The following is a 19024-nucleotide window of genomic DNA, read 5'->3' as shown; positions in this document are numbered from 1 at the left end:
TAAAATTTTGTGTGGGTCTTGAAAATGGAACACCCCCCTTTTATTTTAAATCCTTATTTAATCATGCTAAAGACTCTGAGCCGTCCTAATCAAGCCAAAGGGCCAGTGCTTGGCATGTTGCAACCACTACAAGAGTGTCCAAGCCTGCTGTCTGGCTCAGGGATCCTTTCTTTTTGGTCTTGCATCACTTCCAGTGATGACAGCGTCTGACATGCTTTATAAGCATAAGTGGCATTACAGGGTAACTTTAAGAATGTGATTTTCCAAAGGGCACACCTGTTTAAAGCAAAATTATGCAATGCAGGCATACTGAAGATCCAGTCTGACTACTCTGGGAACTGGTTGCAATATAATGGGAAGAAAATAGGGGACAGTAAAAAAAAACCACTCTGAGCTGCGTTTTTATAGTCAAAATAACACAATGTTAAAATAAAGTACATTTGTTACATAAAGCATATTTTATACCTGCATTACGGTCCTGTTTTCTTTTATAAATGAAACCGTAATAATTCCAGCATCTGTTTGTATTAGTAACAGCAATCTCACATTAGAGCTACTTCAGGAACACAATGCCATTTGGAGTCTGTTTCTCTTTTTTAGCCCACCTGCTGCAATTGAAAGTTAAATGTCTTGCTGAAGTGCACAGGTGCAGCAGTCAGAGGAAGTTTAGAATCTCCAGTCTTCTGACACAGAGACCTGCCTGAAACCTGTTACTCTATGTTCCTGGATGGGAAACAGTGAGAATTATTTTTTGGATTTCTCACTGCTTTTAAATCAGCCCTTTATTACACCAACATAAAAGTATATGTGAGGTAACATACCTTTCAATAAATAGCAATGAGTTCCATTAAATCAGTGCAGATGGTGTGTATGAATTAAAAAACTCTACAAGTCAAGTCAATGCATGTTCATGAGAAGAGTCTGCCTTTCCATTGTAATGCATTTCAAGTCTACAAATCAAACCTTTGAAGGCAGCCAACAATTTCCTTTTTCTTTTTTCCCCCACAGTTCCAGTCATGTGTGGGTTTACATATCAAAAAGTTATAAATTAATTACTGAACATTTCCAACCTACCTTTGTACCTTTTGTTACAGTGCCTTTAAGAGTGATATAGGTAAATGTCCAGTGTTCTGATTGGCCACCCTGTACTGTGCCTCAATCAAAAAACAACCCACTTTAAATTGAATAAGAGCTAAGCTACCGTTTTTTTTATGACATCACAACAGATGAATTAAAAACGGGCCATTTGGCAGCTTAATTTCCATAGAATCATATACATAATTTTGAAAATAAGTACAAATCCAATACAGATGACAACACTTCTGCACATTTTAATGCATAATGACTGTTTATTTGTTCATATTGGGGAAAAAAAGTAAATGTGGCCAGTGCAAAAGGTACACGGCTTATAGTTTATGTTCTTATCTCTTAAACCTCAGCAAAAAAATGAAAGTTTGCACTAACATAAGCAGAAAATGCCACATTCGAGTGTGCTCTCTGTAGAGAATGTGTTACTTATTTTCACTTAGAAAATCAACAAAACATGTAATTTGACTGGGGGTGTTCAAACTTATGCATTCCATTGTATATAAACTGTACGGTGAATAGTAGGTTTCAAACTGATGTGAAAGACGTTCGTGGTCTATTTTCCATGATCTGGGCCCTTCAACTCTTCAAAAAATCTCAGTACGTGCCGAGAGGAGGGAAGCTTATAGGAACTGAGATGCAAGCAATGCACTTTGGCAGGAGGCCACAGAAAAAGATCCTTCATGGCGGTGACTCCATCCATCGTTTCCAGATCAGCTTTCTTCCAAGTTATGTGCTTTCTCTGTCCATCTTGCTCTCTTTCTTAACCTGTACCTCAGCTCACTCTCTTACACAATCTGTGCCTCTTACTCACACAGAAGCATGCTCTCCCTCAGTCTAGTCATCTTCTCTGTAGGATGCAGAATCGTGGCCTGGAAAACCAACAGACAAGCAAAGCAGTGGTGATTATTAATAAAAATACTTACTGTAACCTGTTTATTTGATGCTTAGAGACACTAACATTCACATGTTAGATAACAGGGAAAGTGGCATGGGCAGATTTCTCGGAATGGGTGTAATTCTTTTTAAATTACTTTGTGGTTTTGCCTAGACAAAGTGTGGTTGTAACTGTCCCGTGGGATCACATGCATACGAACGTATCATGTGACCGGTATGATGTCTAGAACCTGAAAGCTAACAAGGCTCAGTTCTGAACATGCCATGAACTGAAGCTGCTAGTTTTAGGAGTTAAGGTATGAACTCAGACTCAAATTACACTCCTATAGAGCTCTCAGGTTTCCAGAGCACCATTCCATTCCAGCACTACCCATCTATGTCACTATCCTTTATGTCAGTCAAGGAGAAACCAAACTATTGATTGATTATTTCTATATGTATGTATGTATGTATGTATTTGGACTTTTACCCAGTTTGTCTCTCCAGTTTTAGTCATGGCCAATGTCAACTATAGTGGCTGAAGTCCCAACACATTGCAAATAGCACAATGGAAATGTTTCTGGAGGACACTCAGAGAGGACAGAACCATTCAGACTTTTACATTCTGTGCAGTACAAACATTCACAGTAAAAGCTGACTTTTATTTGTGTAGATAACTGCTATCACTGTATCGTAATGAGAATTAGCTGTAAATGTTTAACTAGTAGTAGTTAACTACCATAGTACAGCTGTGGCATGTCAGAGAGTAAACTAGCAAGCCAGGTTAACCATGAACTGGGGGATGCGAGTGTCCATGATTTGATCTACTTCTGTCAGTGATTTTCCATCATAGATATTCCTCCCTTTTGAACCCTCGGAGTCTTCAAGAGACACTTGCGATGCATTGTGACTGGCTTTGCTGTGTTTCTGAAGTTGCAAATTTTATGGGATGTAGTGTCGGTGTCGTCATTTTGATGAAAGTGCTTTCTGAGTTTTGCAGCTCATTTTTATTTGTTGGATCTTCTCAGTCACCGTAGTCAACCCACTAGAAAGGTCTCCTTTGACACACTGCTGTAAACTGGGAGGGTAAAGTTTAGTACATCCTCCATGGAACATGAAGCTAGACACATCTTTTCGAACTGCCACTAATGCAGCATCAGTGGACAGCTGAACACATTTGGAGGAAAAAGCCAACTGCTCATTCTGTTACATCAAGTGTTGGCTCCCATCATGCCGAGTCATGGGGAAAGAAAGAGGGCCATACTACCCACCCACAGAGAGTGATGACAATTATGTGCCCAATCTAAATCTCTAGACTCTGACCCTATAACCGTCACTGTCACCAAACTCTGCACATGAATTGGGTATTATTTTCACTCCTCATGTTTCATGTCATCACCTGTGTTTTCTTATGAACTTTGGGTAACTCCACATGTCTGCTGAAGTCTGCATCCAAAGCAGCCTCATTGGGCATTATGCCCTTTACAGTCTAGAAGAATGTTATGTCCTTGTGTCTGCACTCCCAAGCCTTTTAAAGAGTGGTATCCAATCTTATCCACAAAGGCTGTGCATGGTTTGTTGTTAAGTGCACTTTTATTGTTTTGCCTTGACTGGTAATTCTGATATTCTGGTAACTTGAGTAATTGTCCACATAAGTGGTCAATATTACATCAATAATGATACGGCATGCACAGCCTTTCAGACATTCCATAATGCATTCTTGGGTAAAGACAGACAAGGACGCCTTTAAAACAGTAAGGCCCAATGTTGCACACAAAGGTTTCCATTTAAAAAAAGCAGCAGCTCACCTGATTCCACTCATGAATCAGTTGGTCTCCTGTGAGCTCCTGCTTTGTTAGCATTTTAAAAAAATCCCTAAAAAGATGCATTAAAAATGCCAAAGATGCATGTACATGTGTGTGTGTGTGTGTGTGTGTGTGTGTGTGTGTGTGTGTGTCAGGCTTTGTTTCATTCTTAACACTTAGAGAACTTAAAATAATGCATTATCCACATATGAAGTATCCAGGCTCCTTTTCTAATTGTAAACTCAGTACTTCAAGGTGCACCTATTAGCAAAACAGCTATTTGAATTGTGTGCACACAGCTCTAATAGAATGGGATGCTCTGGAGCAGCTGAAAATGAGCCTAAAGTCACCATGTCCAATGCCATGTGTGGGCTATACAAAGGAGTATAAAGGAGTATAAAAGCCCCAGCTTTGGGCTTTGGTGCAGAAGAGCCCTATCCAATACCTTGGGGGTGTTTTGATGTGGCATTTTTGATCCAGAACTAATCATTCAGCATCAGTATCTGACCTCACTAATGTTCTTATGGCTGAATACAAATAAATTCTTACAGCAATTTTCCAACATCTACTGTAAAGCCTTCTCAGAAGAGTAGAGGCTGTTACAAAGGAGGGACAAACTCCCTCAGGATGGGACAAACATTGAACGAGCAGGTGTCTATATATTTATACAATTTCCTCCATGTTCCATATTATCCTAGTTCATTAATCTACATTAAAGAACCTCCAGAACTACTTGGCTGATTTGACATTTAGGGAAATTACAGATTATAAAATAGTTTTCACTAGTTTAAGGCAAACAAACCAATTTCTGATTTGTCTTGGTAATTCTGACCTGTTTGTGAAATCATAGCGTGTTTCCAGATACTGCAATCCTAGCTTCCTCTGCTCTACCAGATGCTTTAGCAGGGCAGGATGGCGTGGATCCACCTCCAAATACACACGACTGATAAAAAAGCAGAGTTGGCAAATGAACAAGTGCAGGAAAGAAGATAAAGCAGAGAGGATGTATGATGTATCAAAGAGATTTTATCACAGGAACAGTTAGAAAAGGCTTATGATTACAAAAACAGGGAGACTCATGTCTTATGCAAGAATTTTTTAAATAAAACATTCATATGTAACTAAGAAAATGGAGAAAGCTACATTTCTGGGAATGAAAACTACATTAACAGATTTCAGAAGATTCACTAGATGAGAGTGATGATGCTTGTAGGATACAAAAGATGTACATAAACAACTAAAGAAATACTTGAAAGCAAAGAGAGCAAACACTCACTTTTGAGTGATGACACACATGTACCCACACCCACACCCCCCCCCCCCCCCCCCCCACACACACACACATACACACACACACTATCTCTCTCTGTCTAACACAGGCTGTTAATTTTAGGCTTGTATGACAAGAGGTTAGCCATTTTTTAAATGTGTAATTTCAAAAGAATGAAATGCTTTACTCAAGCCAGATTCAGTCATCACCAACAGCCAGTCATGCAGCGTGCGGTGGTGAATACTGTGGGGTAATAACTGGGAGAAAGCCTGGATCCCTGGAAAACTCTTATCTGCTTCCATGAAAGTGTGGAGAAGTGTGAGCAGCACAGATTCCCTGAAGCGCTTAAGAAGTGCTGGGAAAGCTCCTTAGCTAGATTAGAGCCAAGCTATTTATACTCCACTGCTCTTCTAGGCCACAGACACTAGATCATATTCACTGAGCGAGCAACACACACACAGACACACACACACACAGACACACACACAGACACACACACACACACACACACACACACACACACACACACACACACACACTCCCTCTTACCCGTCCTTTGTGAGGAGTTTGGGTGCTAGAGTCAGAATCTGACTTATTACTCTCATGCCATCTGAACCCCCATCCAGTGCTGAATGGTCTTCAAATCTGCAGAAGGGAAGTGACATGACACCTGTCAAAAGTTTAGGGACACCTCGCTTTCTTTTGAACTGTTCTGTGTTTTCTTTTCAATTCAGCCATTTCATCCCAGCTTATTCTCAGATCTGTGAGTAAAATTACACATTTTGTTGATTTACTAAGCGAAAAAGACTTGATGCTCTGGCATTGTTCTGTTCATTACAATGTACAGCTTCTATTTATTTGCTGAACATGTTTGGAAAAAATATATAACATGAAATATATAATGTGCCATAACTTTTGCACAGGCCATAATTTGTTTTTGTCTTTTTTTTTTTTTACATTAAATTCAGCAAATAAAGTAACTGTGCATTAAAATGCGCAGAAGTGATTTCTCTGTCAAGGATAAATTATTTTGCTTAGGAAATCAACAAAGTGTCATTTATCCAGGGGTGACTATGACTAAGAAAGTAGCTTTATTCTGGGTCACAGTTAATAATTGTAATTGTAAATAAAATAATAATAATTGTTATAATTGAATTGAAATAATTGAACTGATAAGCAGTATATTAACAATTATATTAAAAAAAAAAAACTAAACAGAAGCTGCATGCATCTTTATTAGGTAACCTTGGCCATACCATCTAATTAAAATATCATTAATAGACCTTTTAAAGATTAGATGTACCAAAATAGGATAGTTACAGACATATTCTAACATATTTTACAAACTTTTGTGGACCTCATCTTTCCTGAAATAGATGGAAATAAATGACTTTGGCCATGTGACCAATTACTCAACTACATGAAAATGTGAAATGAAAGCAAGACAATAAAATTTAATTCACAATTGACCATTTAGTGGAAAACATTTTTTTTAAATCAACACACATTTTAAATACAATCTAAAAACTCATCAGTGACCAAGCAGATTTAAAGGGTTTAGTAAGAGAAAATATCTGCAACAGTTTGGTTACAATAAAGCTGATATTTACAAGTACTTTGTACTTGTATTTGTAATTTTGTAACTCTGTAAGCTTCACTTTCATCAAAGAGCAGCATAGGCTGAAATACTATGTGCTAGACAACAGGGTGTATTTATAGAGGTTTATTAGATATTTAAAGTTCTAAGGGAACACCAAATGTTAAGTCAATGACCAATAATATACTGTAATTTCATGTACACTTTCTGTAAGGGAGCTTTAAGAGGCACAAAATTCTGATATTCCCGACGTTACTCAAGAATAGGGCATTCCAAATCAAATCACTCTGAACGACTTTGTTTATATTTAAATGACAGAATCATGCAGATGTTCTTTAATGGATGGAATTCCTCTAGAATTTTGTCATATCTCTGTGTTTGGTATTCGTGAGTGTGGCCCACTGTATATGAGTGCGTGTTTTCAGTACCTGATGATCTCTTCTTGCAGAGACTCCATATCCTCCGTGAATAGGTAGGGGGGGTTGCTAACCAGCACATCAACAGCACTGCAGTCTCTCACCATCAAATCTGCATCTAAAAATAGGACCCCCATACAGATACGTTTCTGAATACAATATCAGCTAAAGTACCCCCGCTAACACGCCAACTGGCTCTGAAAGCCTTGGCAACATGCGCTGCTTCAGCTTCCCATTAATAGAGGCATTAAGCTGTCGGAACTGAGGCTACAAGAACAATATTCAACAGCCAGAGAAGCCACAGGCCTGTGGAGGTCACCCAATCAGGAGGAAATAGACAGTATAGGAAATATATGAGCCCTGTGGAGCACCTTTCACAAAGAGACTGATGAAAAACCCTGACATGTTTGCTACACTAAAAGATTTGTGTTTTAGATGCTGTAAGGTAGAAGAAAACCTGCAGTGTAACATTTGTGTCCTCCTTTTTAATAAAAAAATAATATAGGTATAGAGATAATATCTCCACTGGATCACTGAGCAATGCAGAAAAGAGCATACAGTCATTACAAATCATAGGGAAAACAGCCCCTAATAAGCCCCATACACAGTAGAAGGCCACTTCCTATTTATTGTAAAATATTTAAGAATTTGATGTAGTTAAAAAATACTGAGCATCTTATCCAACAAAAGCACGCATCCTCTCTGTCTGTTACTGTGAGCGTTGAGTCAAATTTATTTTTCAACATTTTTTTAAATTAAAGAGTGATAACAGATGACAGTGTTGCTCAAAGTTTAGAAATGTTTAGAAAGGATACCTTCTTTGAGCTAGCAGCTAAAGTCAGAAATGACTAATAGCTCTGTACACAGTCTGGGCTCATCCATATAGTCATACACAGTCTAAGCATGTATACATATACAGTGGGTGTTTAAGTCGAAACACCCTCATCCAAACTAAAAAACCTTACAAACAAAATGTGCCATAACTTTTGCACAAGCCATATTTTGTTTTTACTTTTGTCCAACATGTTAAATCCAGCAAATAAAGAATCATTGTGCATTAGTGTTTTAATTAGAATGTGTTTTCTTTGAAAAGGATTTTAACTTATTTTTACTTAACAAAACAAAAAAAAAAACAAATAATTTGAATACTTGAAATACTTGAATACTTTGGAGATGTGGAAACATATCCCCTGCAAATTTCATTGTAAAACTAAGAGCAAGTCTCCTGAAAAAAAAATGGAACCTCTAATACAGCTAAAAGATGGACACTTTAAAACCTGCAAAAAAACCTGAAATACTGAAAATATTCATAACATACACTGCATTGTTTTTCCCTTATACAAAACCAATTTCTCACCAATTTCTCTCATATAAGCCAATATGAGCAGCAGACATGCTTCACACTGACTCAGGAAGGACACTGTGACTGCATGTGTGTTTTACCATCATCTAGTGGAAAACGTCTGACACTACATGTAATGCAGACCAGCACTGGTTTTCAGTCTTTGTCCTGGTTTACCCCTGACCTGCATATCTAGGTGTTACTCGAAAAAAAGCAGAATAAATTCTGTCAGAAGTCCAGATTCTTTCTTGTAACTGACACTACATTTGAATTTGGAAGAAGAAGAAGAGATATTTTATTATGATTTGAGCAAAGTTATTGGTCTCGTTTTGTGAAAATAAACAGTCCTTTCTATTTTTCCATAGTTCAGCCACTGCTTAACATCGAAACAAACAGAAAAATGTCAAAAGTTCAATTTAGTGTAATTCCCTGTAATTACTTGTGTAATTAAGGGAAAAATCACAGTAACAAGAACTCTATATGTCTAACGGCTACCCAAAGGGCTAATAACAATATACTAGCGTATTGGCATCTACAGACACTGTAGACGTGTGTGTGGAAATCTTGTTACTCATAACATAAATGACTAAATATGTAATTATATTTAAACAATATAGCAAAATTACAGTACAGTAACCTCTGACTTAAGTGTTAACAATCCCTTCCTGCTGCTTCTGTATTTTTGCTTGTCATGCTTGCCTTGCAAAAAATAAAATGCTACTCTTCCATGGTGCTGACATTTGCTTCCCATCATCTGTCACTGTGCAGCACAAATACCTTTGTGTCTTACTGCAAAATCCAGCCGATACTTCACAGATACTACACATATTTAGTTCTATTTCTCTCATTATCTCTGCAGCCTGAATTTCCTGTTATACACTGCAACGGTGTGACCCAGTCTGTGTAAGCTTGTCTGTAAAAACACCTTCGATTTCAAACAACTTTAACCTCGGTCATTGTGTCTTCTGTGTCACGCTGTTACATTATCTGTTTGTGCTGTTGGGGACGAGGTCAAAACAAGTGGAAGCTCTTCATTGCATAACACCACAATGTCGTCAAAGCAGTCAATCATCAACCACTTCATACTGTATGTTTTTCTCTGTAAAAGAAGCTCCACAACATTCTACTTTAAAGAGGGGATGCTTTCTTCTTCCTAATGTAAAATCATAATGAAATTTTAAACTTTAAACATTCCTCACTTACCCTTTATAATATCTAAATGATGCACTTCCAGTCTGCCCTGGAGTCCCAGTCTGAAGGGAAATAAACATGTAGGTGTTAGTGCGTGAATGAACAGCTCACTTGTATTCATATCTGCTGGCATTAAAGGTGATAATTACCTGCTTGCATTTTCCTTCGTTAGGAAAACTGCTTCCTGGCTTTGGTCCAATGCAATAGCCTTGAGCTTACAGTAAAAGCATTAAAGGAACAAATTACCTCATCAAGAATTACCACTCAATAGTCTTACACATTATGGATATTATGAAATGAAGGTCTGTTTTAGTCAAGACTGTGATTTAACCTCATACACTGCAAGCTTACTATTCAGTTATTAATCTTAAAGGGGAACCATTTTTTTAATAGCAATAGAGCTGCATCATGCCAATGCTTTGAAAACCCATGGGTTTTACCATCTAAGCCATTTCAGAGAAAAAAAGACAAGGAAAAACTGAACTACTGACATCACTGGTCCCGTCTCCTGAGGGAGGGAACTGCCAAGAATCAACAGAGACGTGACGCACATGGCTTTTCTGCTCCCATGCATTTGTCCATCCTCTTAAAACTTATAAATAAACGAAAGAGCAGCCTTAACAAATGTGGATACAAAGCTAGCCATAGTAGTTGTTAGAGCACACTACATTTTTAAATATAATAAGGCAGAAGATGAAACAGATTTTGAAGCCATTCATTTTAAAATAGAATTCACCAATAGAGGAGAGACAACAACACAAACAGTGAACGAGCCCAGATGCAGGACCTTGCTCAGTTTATCCTCTCTTCTGCGGTGGTGATGCATCTGTCGACAGCGATAGGCAACTGTCCCCGGAAGGAACGAGATCTAATCTGAATCTGATGCTCAAAAACATCCAAGTGTTTGGAGCGCAAGCAAATGTTCTCAGTTCATCTCTTGTCAACAGCACAAGTTGGCATACTGACTGACTCAGAGTGAGAGTTTTGTTAATTTCACAGAAAGTGCAGCTCCTTGTTTAAACTGTGCAGATGTATGCAGTATAAAACTGGTCCCCTTTAAGACTTTTTATTCAGTAACTACCACAAACAACTTGGTAACCACTATGAGTCTAATATGTAAAACTAGTATGTAATATGTGTTATGTACTTTTGAACACTTTAGGGAACTGAAGCCCAAATACCACTTAGTAACATATCTTCGCAAGATAACAGCGCAGTATCTTCCAGTAAGGATAATGAGTGCTGGGTGTGGTGGAAACTAACCTGTGGTACGCTGTGCAGTAAGCTAAGAGATATTGCGCCCGTTCCACAGCCCACCTCTAGGCATCTTAAAGCAGGCCACGTCCTGCCCCTCCACTCTGTCTGGAGATCCTCCAACACCAAACTAACCAGCTCCTACACGCAATCCCACACACACAGAAACGCACAAATCTGCACGTTTGTCATGATACCTGTATAATCACACACCATGTTTATGCATGAGTCACATCCTGTGTTTCCAAAATTAATTTCTAGTGCATTAGAAGTGAAGGTCTCCGCTTGGCATACAAGATAAAGGGCACTGCAGATTACTGAGAAATGCGTGTGTGTGATGTTGGACCTCTGTTTCGGGGCGTGGGATAAACACTGGAGGTCTCATCTTCAGAGTCAGGTCCCTAAAGTCCCACTCTTCAATTACATACTGCAGTGGCATCCTGAAACACACAAACACACTCTAAACACCAGGTCAGACAAAATGTACAGTTTTCCCCTCATCCCAAATGTAGTTGATCTGCCAAATCTGCTAAAATGTTTTGTGCTGGGGCTATAAGGATGCACTTGGATTATGAGAATCAACTTCTAAGACTGAACTTTGGAGGTGTGGAAAAATAACCCTGCAGATTTCCTTGAAAAACTGTGGTCTCTCGAAAGGAATGGAAGCCATAATAACGGCAAAAGGTGAAGACACTAAATAATGAAAAAACTGGCTGCTTGGCCCTGGCCTGTCGCACTGTGTTTAAATATTAGAATACCATTGTCGGTAGACAGTTGAGTCAGTACCTTGTGAGGCGCTTGGTACACAGTTTCCACACATTCTCCCTCTGCTGGTCAGTCAGACTGTCACTGAGATGACTCCTCTCCACACAGTGCAGCTTTCAGAGAGAAAGAGAGGGGAGAGACAAAGAGAGAGAGAGAAAGAGAGAGAGAGAGAGAGAGAGAGAGAGAGAGAGAGAGAGAGAGAGAGAGAGAGAGAGAGAGAGAGAGACAGAGAGAGAGAGAGAGAGAGAGAGAGGAGAGAGAGAGAGAGAGAGAGAGAGAGAGAGAGAGAGAGAGAGAGAGAGAGAGAGAGATGTTTATAATTAGGAAAACAAGGCAGTGGGGGGATGTGGGGAAGCATAATTCCTAGAAGTTCTCGGACAAACAGGCAGTAATTGTGGTGGAACTGCTCAGTGTGTTTGTTGAAAAGAATATGAGTCTACGTGTTCTGGATAAATACAGTGAGACAACAATGAAACACTCTTGCCAGTTACCACACACACACACACACACACACACACCTTGTTAACTTATATTGCTCAGCAGTAAATCACTCCATTTATGGAAGGCAGGCAACCAAGGCAAATAAAAACAGGAAAGTTACTCATAAAGAAAAGCTGAAATATATGAAAAATAAAGAGATTGTTTTCCCAGACATGGTTCCAACCTAGTCACATACAGACTTTTCATACATATAGCAACTCTGTATTACTTTATGACCCAATTATGTACTATACGTGGGCTGTGGGAATCAAATGGGCCAGTAGTTGAGGCAGTGATGATGTAACTAATGGCCTGTGGTTGGTGTTTTCTTGAAGAGTACAACACAAAAATAGCGCAGAATTGCAGCACCTGGCCATTAGACTGGTCCGCTGAAGATGAGACTAAATCAAACTCAGTTTATCTACGTTATTCTGTCATTAGAGATCCTCTATTTATTCTAGCATCACACACAATCAGTGTCTGGAGATTAATCTTGTTGTTTCGGCTCAGACCTCTAGTGCATGGGACTTGCAATGAAATAAAGACTAGGAGATTAATTTGCAGAATGTCGGAAAACAGGAAGTCACAGGCAGAGAGAGAGAAATAAACTCACTGTTTTCTTTCCAAGCACATGAGCTATGATGTACTGGCTGGAAAGGAGGGGTTCAGAGATGCCGTGCTGCTGGAAGAGTCGAGCCCACAAACTAACTGCCTGCTCTACTGTCACACTGCAGTCTACAGGAGGGCCAACAGCGCCGCCTACAGCTCTGCAGGACAATGTGAACAATGCCTGGAAAAACATATTGTAAAGAAGATATGCAAAGTATTAGAAAACAAAATGCAATCGTTGAAATATAATAACAGCACAACTACAAACAGAAGACACCTACTTAATTAATTGGTTAAGGTGTAAACAATCATTCAGAGTGATGCAAAATGCTCTGTTCTAACTTGCTGAGTCAGAATTTACAGTGGTGATGATAGGAACCAGACATGTGAGTAGTTCAATTCCTTTGAAAGCTCCCTCACAGAAAACTATTACAATGGCTAGATGTGTATTGCCTGATGTCTGTCACATTGTTTATGACAGTCTTATGATAATGCTTTGGCTGAAAATGTATGCATGCATATTTTTTCAGATTTATAACTATTTCACCATAATCAACACTACGTATAAACATTCAGAATGCATGTGTAGGTTCAGTGATGGTTTTGGATAGCAAATAATCAAACCCACTTATTCAAATGAGGAGGGCCACTGTTGTGTCCAGAGAATCGATCTTTATTTCTTTGTGCACACATTTCACAGACAGACAACAAGCTAACCTGTTTAACATTGTAAGCATTGTGTTTCAAAAGGTTTTCAGGCACATAAACTGCCTGGACCATGACGTGTTCTTAAACTGCAGAATTGCTTTGAATGCACAGAATCTGTTCTTACCTAAGAACAAATGCCAAGTAAGAAGACATTCATGAATTCCAAAATCTTTGTGATAAATGCATAAGTAAAAAGAAAATTCTTCCTAAGAATGGTTGGTGGATGAGGCCCAAAGTCCTCTCAGGTACAGCTTATGTAAAATACACACAGATCATACATTATAACACATAATACTGAATATAGTATCATAGCATATAATACTGCAGAGCATTCCCTTGGTCAACCTCTACCAGAGAAATATGGCCAGTATTTCTCACCCACTACTCATCCTAAAATGATGTAAAGGCCCACCTGATCGTAATGCAATCCATGGATTGGAATTGACCATAATAAGCCTATAACATCACACATCTATTAATGTCTGATCGTTGATAAACAAAGACAACATATTGTTGTGAGCGCATATGTCAGATCTGGATCTCATGACTGGAAATAATAAATAAAATGTTTATGTCAGTGTTGTAGACATTGTGACTCCTGGCACCTGTCACTACCACTGTAAAGAATCAATGTCTGCAAGTTTCTCTACAATGCACCACTTTACAAACCACTCTGAATGACTTTGTTTACATCTCAAGGACTGAATTACTCAGAAATCTTGAGAAATTGGTGGAATTCCCCTTTAGGAGCAAGAAAAAAGTGGAGGACGAACAAGAACTGCCTGTTATACCTTTGCCACTAGCTCTTATTTTCTTATTCATTCTTTTGATTTGAACGAGAAGAATAAAATCCCACTGTTTTTACTCTATTGTGCATTACTCCTCTCCTTTTTACAATGGCTGTGAAGCACTTTCAGATGCATGTCAAATGTATGCACGACATTATAATAATACGGTGGTCAAACAGATTAAAGATATTTTGAGCTCGGAAATTAAGGTTATAAATCTCTGCCAAAAAAGTCCAAATCTAGCAATAATTTTTAGCACTACATATGAGAAAACCAGCTGACTGCAGCTGCACTCTCTTTATAACTGCTCTTACCTGCTGACTAGAAATGTTTCTTCTAATCCGGTGAATAACACGTTTGACAATGCTATTCATTTCCTGCGAACCTATATGGGCCTGCTGGATACTGAAATAAGGCCTAGTGGTAACATTTCACCGAACAGTCGCTCAAAAACATCACCATAACCCGAAAAGTCGCCGCCATCAAATCCTCAACACATACACACACTCTCCACTCTGACGGCTCCATGCTGCTGGTGACATTGTACACGCAGAAACAGCACGGCCCAACCAAATTTCAAAATAAGAGCATGCGTTCTCTCATGATTCTCTACTTCCAGACGCATAACCTACACAATCCATATGTCGTATTATAGACCTTTACCAGTCCTAAAACACATTTTGAAAATATATACCATTTTGTTCTAATTTTTCAATTACAAAAACTAATAAAATTCTATCTCTGGCAAAACCAAACAAATAACGGAAAACCATGATAACTTTGCTCTTTAAGAAACACAATTAAATTGGATTCAGTTAAAAATATTGTTATCAAAAATACTAATGAATTAGAAACAGCTTCATAAAGAGAAGTGTACGCATCCACTTACAACTCAGCTGGTGGACATTCTTTTCTCATGTAGCTCCTAACAACACAGGACAATTTGATAAAAGTTAACTTTTCCTTTTTCCTTTCTTTATGGGGGTCGGAGGTGGGGGGGGGGGGGGGGGGTTGATGCACTGTGCATCACAAACAAAGTCTGGTGGGAAGTTTGGGCACTTTTGGATATACAGTATAGCTAATGTAATACAACCTAATCCTAACAAATGTCCTGGTTGTTTATTTCATTGCTAAGTTGTTATTGAGTTTAACTGAAATAAGCAGCAGTCTGAAGCACAAAAGATCGTACAAAACATTGTGTGATGAGGGGACACTAAGCTAATGGATTGAACTGCAAACGACCAAAGCGAGGAGAAAGAATTGCCCCCAAAATTGTGTTCTATTTGTGACGTCATGCAAAACAGTGTCTTTCATATATTCATCTATTTAGTCTACAGCCGTTTTGCTTGTTTAGACTGACGGTAAGTAATGTTTCAGCCCGGGCTTCTTCTGTCACTGCAATGCAGCCAGCCATTCTTGAAGGCTTAACATATAATGGATGAAAAGTGGTTGGAATATGGTCACGGAAAATTAATTCTGACTTTTTTTGAATACTTAGACTCACACAAAACATTGTAAGTGGACCAGAGGGAGACAAACAAAACACAAAAACTGTAGAATATGGCCTCTTTAAAACGGTGGTTTACACTTAATCACTTGTGAACAGAAGAGGGCGCCATTCCCACAGCTTTTCTCTCTTCTCTCTTCTTGCTGGTGTCACAGAAATGTCAACAATTTTCAAGCGTGGACAAATTCATCGCTTGACCCCTTAGCTTGCGTGTGTGTGTTAACTGAAGGGAAATGAAGAGAAATGAGAATGTGTCTTAATAAAAGGTCGTGTGACCCCATCAGCCAAAGTTACCCTTTACTTTTAAAAATGGGTTAAGAGAGCGGCTGTGGGAACAGAGCTGTGGAGACCAACTAGTAACCCAGCTGGTGTTTAAATGGCACGACATTTCTAGCCCATTCAGTCAACACTAGATGAACAAAGACAGTCTTAAGTGTTTCTCTTCCCTCTATTCATTTTAGAATCACACAATCCACCAAAAAATGGCACAAGCTACTTCAGATGTGCTCAGTCCTGGTCCTGGAGATCTACAACCCTGGAGAGTTCTGACCTAACACACTTGGCTCTAATATTAAGATGACCCTGAAGGCTCTTTGGATTAGGTGTGCTAGACTTTGGATGGAGCTGAACTCTGCAGGGTGGTAGATTCCCAGGACCAGGACTGAACACCCCTGAACTAATTGCAAAACTGGAGAATGCGGGTCCAATGGCCTAAAAAAGTATACAAGGCTAAATGTCTAAAACTATGTAGATGTCCATTCATCCAAAGTTTCCTCTGAAATCAGGGGTGTTATTACGGAGTTTGTCCTCCTTCGTTGCCGTAACAGTATTTACTTTTCTGATAAGCTTTGTAATAGTAAAAAATGAAATAAAATGCAATAAAATGATGTGAGGATCTGATTGCATTCAGCCACAAGAGCATTAGTGATGTCAGGCATATTGGATGATTATCTCTAGATAACAAACACCACCCCAACTCACCCCAGCTCATCCCAACTCATGTGCAGCTGCCTTTGTCCCACTCTATTGGCAGTGCTTTTCTAAGAGGATTATACAAACTATGTGTGCACAATTGAACACAATTATCAGCAATAAGTGCAACTTAAAGCTGAATCCTCTGATCAGAAGTGACGTCTGAATACTTGTGTATAGACAGTGTAGCTAATGTGAACAGGCTGATCTTAACAAATGCCCTAGGCGTTTATGTCAGTGCTAAGTTCTAGGTAAAGTGGAAGCCTGGTAACTCCAGTGTGGATCTGTGAAGGAAAAGTATGAAGAGAAGCAGATTGGCTGGCAAGCCTGTGCTGATCATGTGTGCGAGAGAAAATGCTCTGCAGGCCAGATGGCACTGATTGTTGCTGTGTACTGGAGGGGCTGCAGAGTTCAATCTGGGTCTCTCTAAAAGTGGCCATGACTGCTCATATATATACTTAAAAAGATGGTTCTTCAATGGCTCTTTAGTAAAGGCAATGGTTCTTTTTAGAACCATCAGTTCTATCAGTTCCATATAGAATCATTTGCATGCGTAAATGTTTTTTAGTATGGTGAAATGGTTCTTCAGATTGATGGAGAACGTGTTGTAAATGGTTCTATTCAGGCACTGTAACAATAGCAAAGCCCTTTTTGGTGCTATATAGAAGCAATTTCAAATTATACAATCTTACGTTAATTATACATTCTCCATCAACCTAAAGACTGATTTCACCATGCAAAGAACCATTTAAGCATGAAATGGTTCTACATAGAACACATGGTTATAAAAAACATTGAAGAACAATCTTTTTAAGTGCACAGTGTTAAACCTGAAACACATCACCCAGGATCACACGAGAGAGAGAGAGAGCGAGAGAGAGAGAGAGAAATCAAGAGAGCGAGAGAGAGAGAAACATACAAGAAAAATGCAAAGCAAAGATTTTCAGAAAGACCAGAAGAAGTAAAGAAAAAAAGGAACTTGAAAGTGAGAAAGGAGAAGGAAGGGAGGAAGGAAGGAAGGAAGACAGCGACAAAGGAAAAGGCTCTAGTGGTCAATAAAAGCAAAAAATGTGGTCTAAGAGAGAAGAAAAGAAAAGAAGAGAGAAGAAAGGCAGGAGCCTGTATGATGCGTAGAGTTTATTTGACATGCATTTCTCCCAGAGGCGTGCCTGTGTTTAATAGCTCACAGTGTGTTTGTAATTACAGTCGCAGAAACTGGCTGATGCTTGTGAGCCAAAGTGAACTTGCGCTGGTATGCTGGTCAGAAGCAGACTACTACACAGTATTCTCCCAACCAACAATTCACTGCTGAAAAGGAACAACAAGAAGAAGAAACACTCTCCCACAATTTTATGGTGCTCTGTCAGTGCTGATTCCATTACGTATGATGGAGGTTCACTGTGCTGGTGATAGGAACCAGACATCTGAAGCTATAGGAACCAGACAACCGAAGCTCTGAAGTATTTCAAAAGCTTCGTCACAGAAAGCTATAACATGAAATGGTCATGAATACATGTGATGCCTGAGACATTGCTTTACAGTAGTACTTGTACTTAAGACAAGACTCTGGACCTGGAGGGTGTCCAGTATAATTTGGTGATTTACCTGCCCCGATACACCTGATTACACTCATACAGTACTGTGTGAAAGTTTTAGGCATCTAAGCATATTTTTAAACAATTTACCTCAGCAGTGAGTTTATCACAATATACATTAGAATAAAGTCATATTCATAATTCAAATAAACATAAAAATAAAAAGTAGCAAGAATTTCTTGGGTCCATATTTTTCCATGACACCTTCACAGCTGCCACAGAGACTTGTTAATATCCTCAATTACATCATGAGCACAATTTACTGAAGCACTGATTGGTCAAACCAGGAGTTGTTTTAACTACATATAATACTGGGCTTCCTCAAGGAGAGGTTTGAAAATGGGTAAACACACTAACATCCATAAAATCACTATTTACTACATATATATATATATATCTATCTATATATATATATGTATATCTATCTATCTATCTATCTATCTATCTATCTATATATACATATATATATATATATATATATATATATATATATAAAAATCATTATTAATTAATATTCTATATATTTTGTCTATTCAAATATTAACACTTTTCTTAGCAAATACACACATACTACACAAATACACAGATTTTGAAAATGTGTCTTGGGTGCCTAAGACTTTTGCACAGTTCTGTATGTTAATAGGTTACAAGTTTAGTGTGTGTGTGTTTGAGAGGGGACACTATTAAACTATGTTGGATATCAGACCTCCTGCAACCAGAGTTTTGCACTACTGGCCTAAAATGTGTTGTCTTAAACAGATTC

The 19024-nt window shown here is 38.6% G+C and overlaps 1 protein-coding gene across 3 annotated transcripts; it reads right to left on the bottom strand.

Moving 5' to 3' along the window:
- Positions 1–1315: 1315 nt before the first annotated feature.
- hemk1 (HemK methyltransferase family member 1) lies at positions 1316–14735 on the bottom strand. 3 transcript variants are annotated; one of them, XM_017712645.2, is made up of 11 exons: positions 14502–14735; positions 12696–12872; positions 11624–11715; positions 11184–11277; positions 10847–10978; positions 9733–9797; positions 9596–9645; positions 7063–7168; positions 5587–5682; positions 4600–4710; positions 1316–1958 (listed from the first exon to the last, which is right to left on the bottom strand). In XM_017712645.2, exons 1-11 carry the CDS (start codon positions 14559–14561, stop codon positions 1928–1930), a joined length of 1014 nt encoding a protein of 337 aa, XP_017568134.1. In that variant the 5' UTR covers positions 14562–14735; the 3' UTR covers positions 1316–1927. The 3 variants fall into 3 exon arrangements, with proteins under 3 accessions (XP_017568134.1, XP_017568135.1, XP_037390831.1); XM_017712646.2 differs by having other exon boundaries at positions 14689–14725; XM_037534934.1 differs by lacking the exon at positions 12696–12872 and having other exon boundaries at positions 14502–14733.
- Between the last annotated feature and the right edge of the window lie 4289 nt (positions 14736–19024).

This window comes from Pygocentrus nattereri, chromosome 26, assembly GCF_015220715.1.
Source record: "Pygocentrus nattereri isolate fPygNat1 chromosome 26, fPygNat1.pri, whole genome shotgun sequence".
Taxonomy (NCBI): domain Eukaryota; kingdom Metazoa; phylum Chordata; class Actinopteri; order Characiformes; family Serrasalmidae; genus Pygocentrus; species Pygocentrus nattereri.
The sequence above is the reverse complement of the archived record's forward strand: the minus strand, read 5'-3'. Positions and strand labels throughout refer to the sequence as shown.